This window comes from Drosophila miranda, chromosome 3 (assembly GCF_003369915.1).
Source record: "Drosophila miranda strain MSH22 chromosome 3, D.miranda_PacBio2.1, whole genome shotgun sequence".
Taxonomy (NCBI): Eukaryota; Metazoa; Arthropoda; class Insecta; order Diptera; family Drosophilidae; genus Drosophila; species Drosophila miranda.
This window is the reverse complement of record NC_046676.1, coordinates 13,557,816-13,568,032: the sequence shown is the minus strand read 5'-3', so window position 1 is coordinate 13,568,032 and position 10,217 is coordinate 13,557,816. Positions and strand designations below refer to the sequence as shown.

Genomic DNA, 10,217 nt, shown 5'->3' with positions numbered 1-10,217 from the left:
GTGGCTACGCTACGAGCAGTGTCAACGACTTGGCCAACAGTTCAGCATTCTCAAACATAATTCGAGATAATTTAGTTATTATTAGGGACCAAGCGACGCACAGAATCCCCCCGAATGCGCCGAAAGCCTGAATGTCAGTGTCAATGAACATGTTAACCCAAAACTCGAATGCCATATAGGAGTCAATGCCAAATGACGCACAGAGATAACTTTTTGGGGCACAAATATACACGATAATTGCAGAGAGAGACGTACACACGACACACCACACACGAGGAGTGGAATGACAACTTAATTTGGCTTGGAGGGCGCACACACAGGTCAGGATCAGGTTAAGCGTCAAAAGGTTAATGCCACTCAAGTTCGACTCTAGATAAACAAGAAGCACACTGACAGTTGACTTGAGACAACATCTGAAGTGCATTCCAATTACCAATTATTGAAGATAATTAATAATGGTACAAAAGCAAGTTCAAATTTCTTCCTGAGGCTATGGGAAATGGAGATTTTCCTATAATTTGGTTATACATTCATACGGGGGATATCTGTATGCATATTTTATTCACATTTTTTTCCTTCTGGGCATGCAATGAATAATGTGAATGTGTAGCACCGCAGATGGAAGAATTTTCCATGCACGCTTCCATTTCCAGCTCCTAGGCATGCTGCACACATACATATTTCCATACGCGATTACCAGCCGACGCATCGAGATGCATTTGCAGCGGGGAAATGCCACAATGAGTGCCTGCACGAGTAGTCGTACGACTGTCTACTGCTTTAGTTTGAGTGCACTCGATTAGAAGAAGGCCAAGTGCAATTGGGTTGACAAAAACCAGCCTCTTAGGCGTCGACGGCATGCAGCGAGGTGTTGAGACAGTAGTGGCGCCTGCCAGTCTCGCAAATTACAGAGCAGCCGTACCCCAGAAGGCGACGGTCGGGGCAGAGCACGTACTGCAAGGATGACAACCCGTTGATGCTGCCGCTTCCACTGGGGAAAACTTGAACAAAATGAACGTACGCCATGTGGCGTCTAGCACGGCTAAGTGCCGGCCAATCAGAACATTAATCAATGCGATTTGCAATGCAAAGGGATTTGTTACTTGCGGGGATTTGTTGGGGCGATTTTGACAGTAAACAAGCCGAAGAATCGGCCAATAGTTGTAGTCGGGCAATAGTAATTCGCATTGGATTTTCTCTGATTTCAGAATTGATTTGATTAGACTCTGAATTGGAATCGGCAACGGAATGATGAATGATTGTAGCCATGGCTGTAGTACTGTGTCCATTTGACAGCTTAATGCGTGTCGTCTGCCAAACGATTTGGAAAAATTGATTGTGTCCACACTCACAATCAATTGCCGGTTGGAAACTCGCCACCGAAAATGGCAGAGCAATAAACAATTCCAGGCAGCAGCTACAATCGAAATTGAAAGCGTAATTTCGTTTGGAGACGGGGAATGGGACGGAGACGGGGACGGGGGCGGCGACGATGATGAGTGAACTACAGACACATTACTCGTGTTCCTCCGCCCCATTCGAGTTGGCAATAAAACCAGAAGCCAAGAGCATATTCAATCGCCACCGTTTTTGTGTCACTGCTATTTTTATTCACTCATTTATTCCACTCGAGTGGCCCACTGCAAAAAAGAAAAGTATGCTTGCATCTCTTTGGGTTTGCTTCTGCCTCGATTATCCCGGTTATCTAATAAACAACATAAATAACAAGTGATAATGAAATTGCAAAATACCTTGTCACTGCAGCTCAAGTGAGAGCCCGACCAAAGAACACCTCAAGTGGCGGGCGATCTCCGGCGAGCTCCTTTCAGGCGTAGGTGCGATAATTAGCAATTTGTATGGCTTCTGGTACCGGTGCCATTTATTACGGAAAGCCCTATGGCTGGACCATAAAACGTACCACATTCTGTATTTCATCCCAGGAGGCGCTAACCAGGCTCCTTCCAGGAGAGGGCATAATGAACGTTACCCAAGCATGATTTATATCTTTATACGAAGCTCATAAATCTGTGCGTCAGCGAAAAAAGGAGGCCAGGAGGGCGACACCCGAATGCTCTTTCTCGTCCATCGGTCAAGGAAACCCTGCACTTTCCCAGACGAGTAAGACTCTACTCTGAGACTCCGAGTATTTGGGGTGCATCGTGGGATCATCCTTAGTTTTAAAGGAAATTATCGACTTAACCAAGGCCGACGAGCACCAATGTACTTCTTCTCTCATATTGCCTTTAGGAGTTTTCCGGCTGGAGGAAGATTTCTCATAATTATGTGCACTTTTCCGCCTGTGAAGGTGTGCCTGCGATTGGATACGGGACTTTGACCTTTCGGCCACAATATGCGCTCGTTAGTCAATGTTTAGCAATTTGTTATGAATCAACAATAAATGTAAATAACATAATAATAGGAAACAACGCCCACGCCGCACCGGACACTGCTGATCAGGCGGCAGTTGAAGGAATGCCCTCGCCATCCGCCAAATGAATTATGGCCAACAAAAAAGGCCGAAATGAAACACGCGCTCATCCAATGTAATATTCTTTTTTCGCCTCATCACGCCAGCTGTTTTCGGCGATAGACAACGCCGTCAATTGAGCGAAAATCAATGGATGGCCAGTCCGTCAGTCCATGGCCAACACCCACGCACACCCACGCACACCCAATCAGCCCAACGCCCAACGCCCTCGTCCTTTGCTTTATTTTTACACAAAACAGAATCTGTTTCTATCCTTTGCCTGCTGGTCATTCCTTGCGGATTGGTATATTCTTTAAAGTGTGAAAAGTGGGAAACTACAAACAGATAAATTCTGTATAACGAAATAGTAGAAAGATTCAGGCTGCTGCACCTGTTCGCTGCAGGTTTCTTTGTTCATTCACAACTTCTGCGACTGCCTAAGGTTCGGTTTATCGTTTCCCTGACTAATTATTCCATTTACTTTGCCCAAGTTCCTGTAGTTCTCTGTTTCGTTCTTTGTTTTGGTAGCTGCCGCAAGGGTAGTGTGGCGTGACTGCACTATCAAAATGCCCCAAACAAAAACTTCTGCTCGCCAGGGACGGGGAAGAGCTCTTTGCTCCCTGTGCTCCCTGTGCTCTGCTCTCGTTTTCCTCAACATATTGCACAACACATGCAATACTGTCAAAATATTTTCCCCCTACAAATGAAAACATTCGTTGGGATGTGAGATGTGAGCCTAAGTCACGGAAAAGTTTCAAATGTGGGCTTATGCTCCTCGGAAAATCGGATACTTAATGTTTTTCTTTGCAGTAAAGACTTTATGAATGATTTTGGGTTAAGGGAACTACAGTACTCCCTGCTGTAAAGTCCACTAAAAGTAATAAATGAAACACAACAGATTTTTACTTCACAATCACCGTTACGACAATTCAACCATCTCCGACTTACGGCCTCCCCAAGGCAGTGCGAAGCCACTCCATTTCCCCTCCACCATCACTTGACCATCCCCACAGCTATCCACCCCACTTCTAGCCAGCGGTCTAGCGGGAAATTGCTATTGGCGTCCCATTGGCTTGATTTGTTATTTTCTGGCTACCAATTTCATGCGCTGGCCAGCAGTCCATTCCAGTGTCGCTTGGAGCGTGTGCGCGGAAATATGTTGCGCTATATATTACTAGAATGTATTTTTCAGATAACTTTCTCGTTGTTCGCGTTGCGGAAAAGACTTTAATTCTGTTGGTTTTTATAATCCAGCCAGTTTTAATGGGAGTTTAAGGAAAGTTTCAAGCCAAAGCATTTGTTTTTACATCTTAGGGGTATTGAAATTCAGTTATGAGGAAGGAAAAACCACTTGCAGCTTAATCGCTTCCCATTAAAGAAGAAAGAACAGCAAAAAGAAGTCAAACAATACTATTTCGTGTGCTAATTGAATTAAAAAATTTATTTTAGTTGGTAACTAAATCGTTTATTAATGAGGACTGCAAGGAATCACTTTCCATTTTCCATTCAAGTTGCTCTGAAATTCCTGAACTAATCAGAAGCTTGGGAGTCTATGAAATCGATTCGTTTAAAGATGGGCTGTGATTTCCATTCGACACGCTGTGAGTGTTATGCGTCGGCATTAACGGCGTTTTTATGGCCATTGGAAAATGGCACATTAGCGGCATAAAACAGGCCGTAAGCATTAGCTCGAAATCCTTTAAGCGCAAAAAATACACATGCACACGCCGGGATAGCGGCTAAAGTCGATTCGAAGTGTTCACAGGATACTTTTAGGCACAACGCTGTTTTGTTATTTACTGAAGAGCCGTGTCCTGGAGGAGCAGCCGGAACGCTGTCCATCAGGAATAGAACTTAACGCGCCTTTAATCGTTTTCGCATAAATTGTCTCGCGTCTTTTGTAATAAACCTGAGTATCTCCATCCACCGGCAAAACAAATTCCGCCTTGGGAACAACTAAATTCGAGATTTTACGGCAGTTTCATTGAGTTTACGCTTGATTTGATTCGAGTTTAATTCAAGAAATAAGCCAAAGGCCAAAAGGCATCGCAACAAGCCGTCTCAGAACATCGTCGGCAGTCGGGCAGTAGTCATCGTATTCTCCGCACTTCACCCTGGTTCTGGCCCCTTGGCTCACATTTCAATTAAAAAAGCAAATATACAGGGGAATAAAAATTGAATGAAAATATTTCATCAGGAGGAGCTGATATTGAGCCTATCGGATGTGTTGTGTGGGTGTGTGTGGAAGAGGCTTAGGGTTGAGTGGCAATGATACAATGATACCGGCAGATGCTCTTAAATAGTATTTTTTCGAGCTCATGCAATTAACGAGTATGTCTGTCCAACAATTGTATATGAACATCTGAGCATCATCCTAACCATTCATTCATCCTCATTTTTCTGACGTTCAACGTTTGGCACGTTCAATGAAAGATGATGGAAACATAAAACAAATCCATAGATAAAGAGAGAGAGAGAGGTTTACAAGCAAAAAGTTGAAGAGAGATAGGAGGATACAAAATACATAAACACAAAAACACAAAAAACACAAAAAACACAAAAAAACTCCTAGTACTCATACATGATACTGGCATATATTGCTCGAGTGTGGCTACCCTCACTAAAGGATGGAGAGTCACATCTTCAAGACTCGGAGTGCCTAACCTTGTGTTGATTCCTCTTTCTATTTTCTGAGCTACTTCTGGCACGCTCTTTGCATTCTTATCACTGAAGAACTAAAGTGTACTACAGGAGAAGAAAAGATTAATAAATATCTATCAATATGTATGATACTGCCCTTTTTCATTCATTCATTTTTCATTTGTCTTTGCCTCGGGTTTTGGATTCAGTTGGATTTGTAATACGAGTATTTCCCGCTTTTCACCGAATGCTTTAAATGTTAAACCGCTGGGAATGGGTTGCCTGCTCCTCTACTTGAAAAGCGGTTAGGGATCGTTTGTTTGTCAATTTGGAATAATTGATTAATGGAATATTATCGAAAAAACAGGACAAGTCTCTCTCTGAGTTTCTCTAACAGCAATCAATCTAGCTGATTGGGTATCTAGAGTGTTGGACCCCGCAGCTGCCGTCATTGGTGGTATTGCGCACTCATATTTATTAATTTCCCTTAAAGTATGCAATGCCAGCAACTCTAATAAAATGCCATTCAAATCAATTCCCTTTGGCGAGCTTAGCACAAACAGCTGTTTGTGCTCTTTGTACAAGTCCCTGGAAGTCAGCTAGAGCACTATGGTCCAGACTTCGTTTTTTTTGGCATAAAGTCGAAATTTGTATGTGAATGGATTACGTTTTTTCTTACAAATTCTCCAAGTAAATTCATCACACATAAAACTAAAAAATAATAATAATTATTAACTTCCCTGAAGCTTTTTGCGAGTAATTTCGTGTAACTATTCTATAAATTCGGAAAAAAGACGTTCTTTTGTGAGATACCATTTTGCTTATATATGCAAGCCTATCCGTGGTAGTAAAGGACTAAAGTATTAGTCCACGGTTTTCAAATAAACAATTCGACGTTGGTTCCACTTGGATGTTTAGAAAAAAAATGATAATTTGACAATTTTTATGGAGCAATAGATTCCTCGGATCCATTACTATCGAGTGTCTGTTTAAAGGAGAGGGAAAGAAAAAACAAGAAAAAGCCTCTGTCCAAAGAAGTATTAAATTTGAAGTATGTAATTTAAATTTCCGAGTTTATGCAAAAAAAAAAAAAACGATTTCTGGACCATAGCGGTGGAGGGTGGTGGGTGGTCCTGGAGGGTGGTGATGGGTGGTGTGTTGCAAGTACAAGTACATGTATAAAAGTATATGTACAATATTGGAAAGCTCTAGCATTAATTTCGAGCTCTGTGCTAAACAAATCTGAGTTGCTGGCTATAGCATGCTGGAGAAGGGGGGTAATGACGTAGTCGTATCTAAAAAAAAAAAACCGAAATTTTATAAAAATACTCAAAATAATTGTGCAAAGTTTCAAGGCTCTAGCTTTAAAACTAGACTTTATGCCAACAAAAAATCGACTTCTGGACCATAGTGCAGAGTACGAAAAACAAAAACAATCTCCCTATGAGCATGGAATGCAAAACCGGACAGCAGGCTAACAGCCGGGCACGTTGCTGGTGTCGTCATAGCGACGTAAGGGCCATGGTCAGCAGCTTCCCATGGAAGCACTACGGATTCCCATTCAACGAACATATCAAGATTGGTAAGTAGCTTAATAACGTTTTAATCTGTGGCTGTGTTTCTCTGCATTGGTGGAGGGATCCATAAAGCAATCCATGAGCCAAGGAATGGCCCCACAGGCAAGTAATCACAACAAATCCAAACAACAGAAGCGTTTATTTATAAATTCACACCTCAAGAGCCCTAGCATCGGCGGCGGCAGTGGCAACATCAACAAGTTGCCCCAGTTCCGTGCCACACAGCAGCCAACGGAGGCCCTAAGACCTTGCCCAAAATGCCGGCGTCTAATTTTAAAACACATACAAAGAGGAAGAATGAAAACAAAACCGAATCTGAATCGGAATCGGAATCACAACAGTTGCCATATCCCCGAACGCACCGTCCGAGAATCAACAAAAAATATTAACCAAAATAAATGAGAGCGAAATGTAAGCGAAACAGGGAAAAGACACACGAATCTTTTGCAATTTAATTTCGAAAACTAGACATGAATATAGCTTTCAGTTCTTCAGTTTCGGTCTTCGAAAATAGCGCCAGCAGCAGAGGGATTTGAATTTTCTGAAAGAGTCGGGAGACAGTCGCTGGGAAGGCGCGACAAACGCAACTGCGAATGCAGCGGACGGTCGCGGCCGATCTTTAAACTATATAAAAATAAACCGAAAATAAGAGAAAGCAGAGCGGGCAGGCTGTGCCAAAATTGATTCAAAATTAGAGTAGAGTATATAGCGATGTGACTGCTGTTTGTGTTGTAAATAAATTACAGCAGCAAAGGAAAGATTAATAACAATAATCATATTGGTGAGAGAAGATGTCTGAAATGAGTGTGGCAGCCCGCAAAGGCAGCGCCCAGCTGGACGTTATGCAAAAGGCTGGCTGGAAGATCGACGAGAACGAAAAAGGCAACCCACTGATTTCTCCGTCATGTCGTCAGCATAATATATAGTATTCCCACCTTTCGCCAGCCTGCTACATAGACGTCGATGAGGACAACGATGGGACCACTGAAGAATCCAAGTGGTGCATTCTTCCGGACCTGATACTCGAGGAAATCTTCACCTACCTCAGCCCCAAGGAGCGCTACTATGCTGGCCTGGTGAGAAGAGTGTACTCCTGCTCGTACTCCCCCTCCATCTTCTGGTGTCTTTTCAGGTCTGCCGCCAGTGGCATCGGGCCTTCTATCTGCCAACGGTTTGGAACAACTTTGGGGTTGACGATCGCACGCTGACGAGACCAAAATACAACTACTACTCGGGCTGGCAGTACTGTCTCGATCACATGCGCACACAGAACTGCCTGTCGAGAATCGGGCGTCACCTGCGCGGCATCGAGTTCCGGCCGTGGCACAGCTTCAACAACATCTTCCAGTTTATGACAATGCTCACCTGGAGCATGGACAAAGTGAGGGAATGACAAATTGTATTTCCCCTTTGTAACCTTCCGATGCCTTTCAGGGAAAAGAACTGAATGCCGAGCCTCAGCTCGTTGGCATGGGTCGCCGGATACGTTCTCTGGTCTACCATTTCCCCTGCAACATGTCGCAGCCCAACGATCCGGAAGGCATCAAGCTCTTCGGCACTGGAGGACAGTTGCTGAGGGGCCTGAAGGAGCTGCTGCTGCGATTGACAGAACTGCACACTCTGAAGCTGGTGGACTTTGTGCTGGAGCGCTTTGAGGCAAATCACTTGCTGGATGAAGTCGTCTGCAGCTGCTGCACCAAGATGCGAGTGCTCAATCTGGTGAATGTGACCACCATGCACTGTCCCATCATGCATGTGGGACTGTTCCTCAATCTGCAGGTGACGGGACCGTCTTTCTACACACTTTTCTCGTACTAAACAGTAATATATCTCCATTGGCAGGTGCTCACCATTTCTCCCCAAAACATAGACGACGATGTGTTGTCTCTGCTGGCGGACACAAAGCTGCGGCATCTGTATTTATTGCAAAACTGCTATACTCCCAACCACCTGACCATCAGCGCCTGCGGAGTCAAGGCCTGGCGCAGCCTAAAGAAGACGAATCCGCTCATGCGGGTGCATCTGCGGCTGGAGAACCTCGTCGACGGCGAGGTAGTGCTGCAACCAGAGGCCCCAGTCCACAGCATCACCTACTGGGCGCCACAGGCCCGTGTAAGGGCTGACCTGCTCGTCCGCATGATAGACCATTACAAGAATACTCTGGCTGTCTACGGTCATGAGCTGTTGCCGCGCTTCTCCAGCCCCAAGCCGTTCCACAACCGCATCGACAGCTTGCTGGTGCTGATGTGCCGCCAATGCTTCAACTTGGACACTCTGGTGAGTGCTCATCACTCCGCCGCTCCCTCTCAGCTAACACCTTGTTTCTTTTCTCCACAGACCATACGGGAGAAGGTGTCCACTGCGACGCTGCTGCTGGTTGCTCGAACGGCCAAGAATCTCCGACACTTAAATGTGAGACGCTTCGCAGTGATTCTACGCTGCGACTGGCCCCGGCATCCGGAATGGAGCAACGAGTTCCACGCCTGGATCCGGCGAAACTCGCGCTCCTACGAGGCTGTGGAGCGGGAGATCTCCCAGATCTTGGGCTACAAATGGCAGCTGTTGAGCGACCGCGAATTCAAGCAGCTCACATTGAATGCCAAGTCGGGTGCCTAAAGAGCAGATTGTCTGTCGTCCCCCCGCGTCATCCTCCCTCTTGTGATAAAAACGGTGTAAGGCTTTACTTGTCCATAGTTTGCTGTGCAAAATAAAGTATATATTTTGAATATTAGAAGGGGTAAGACCCATCTGGAATTGTTGCCTAAAACATGGAATCTGAGTAGTTATTATATAGGCATTTTGCTATGGGACAGTGTTAGGTACACAAAGGAGGAATATAAATTATAGAGAAAGTAGAAAGGTTCAAGGGCATCGAAACCGTTTTTCAGGAAACACTTAAAAAATACCTCTAAACTATCACATTAGATTCATTGCAAAGGGATGACCTACCTGTTTGAGGGTTGTTTGAATCGCAACACGGGACCAATCGTAAAAACAGTTTCATTGACAGTAAGAGGGAGGAGAGAGAATATAAATGAGCGAATGATCGATTTGAGAGGATTTTACATGGTTGAGAAACAGAATTGAGATCGAAGTTAGTTCACATTATCACCGATAGGTGGCGCCACCAAGTAGTAAGGATAAGGGACGGCCGTATATTTACTATAAGTAGCATTAATTAATTTTTATGTCTTCCTATTATAATTTTATTCTTTGTGTGCTCCTATATATATCTCCATTAATTTGTGTTCTCTTACCATTCAACCCTCTATACGGACATCTAGAAACCCAGTTTTCCAACCTATGTTTTCTATAGGATGTAAATTTCAGAAACTACACACATTTGTTTTCCCAATTCAATGTTTATAAAAAATCCTATAAGTATTTATTTAACTTGACCAGTTAATAACATAGCAGAAATTGTTTCCCAATTCAATGTTAATAAAATATCTTATAAGTATTTATTTAACATTATCACGTAATAACATAGCAATATGATGCACACTTACATTCAACATGTTGCCAAGCTGCAC

General features: G+C 43.9%; 1 protein-coding gene across 1 annotated transcript; it reads left to right on the top strand.

Annotated features, from left to right (window-relative positions):
• Positions 1–7,235: 7,235 nt before the first annotated feature.
• Positions 7,236–9,401, top strand: LOC117188409 (F-box only protein 39-like). Its single transcript, XM_033392247.1, has 6 exons — positions 7,236–7,566; positions 7,630–7,760; positions 7,817–8,065; positions 8,119–8,463; positions 8,527–8,961; positions 9,022–9,401. Exons 1-6 carry the CDS (start codon positions 7,476–7,478, stop codon positions 9,298–9,300), a joined length of 1,530 nt encoding a protein of 509 aa, XP_033248138.1. The 5' UTR covers positions 7,236–7,475; the 3' UTR covers positions 9,301–9,401.
• The last annotated feature ends 816 nt before the right edge of the window (positions 9,402–10,217 follow it).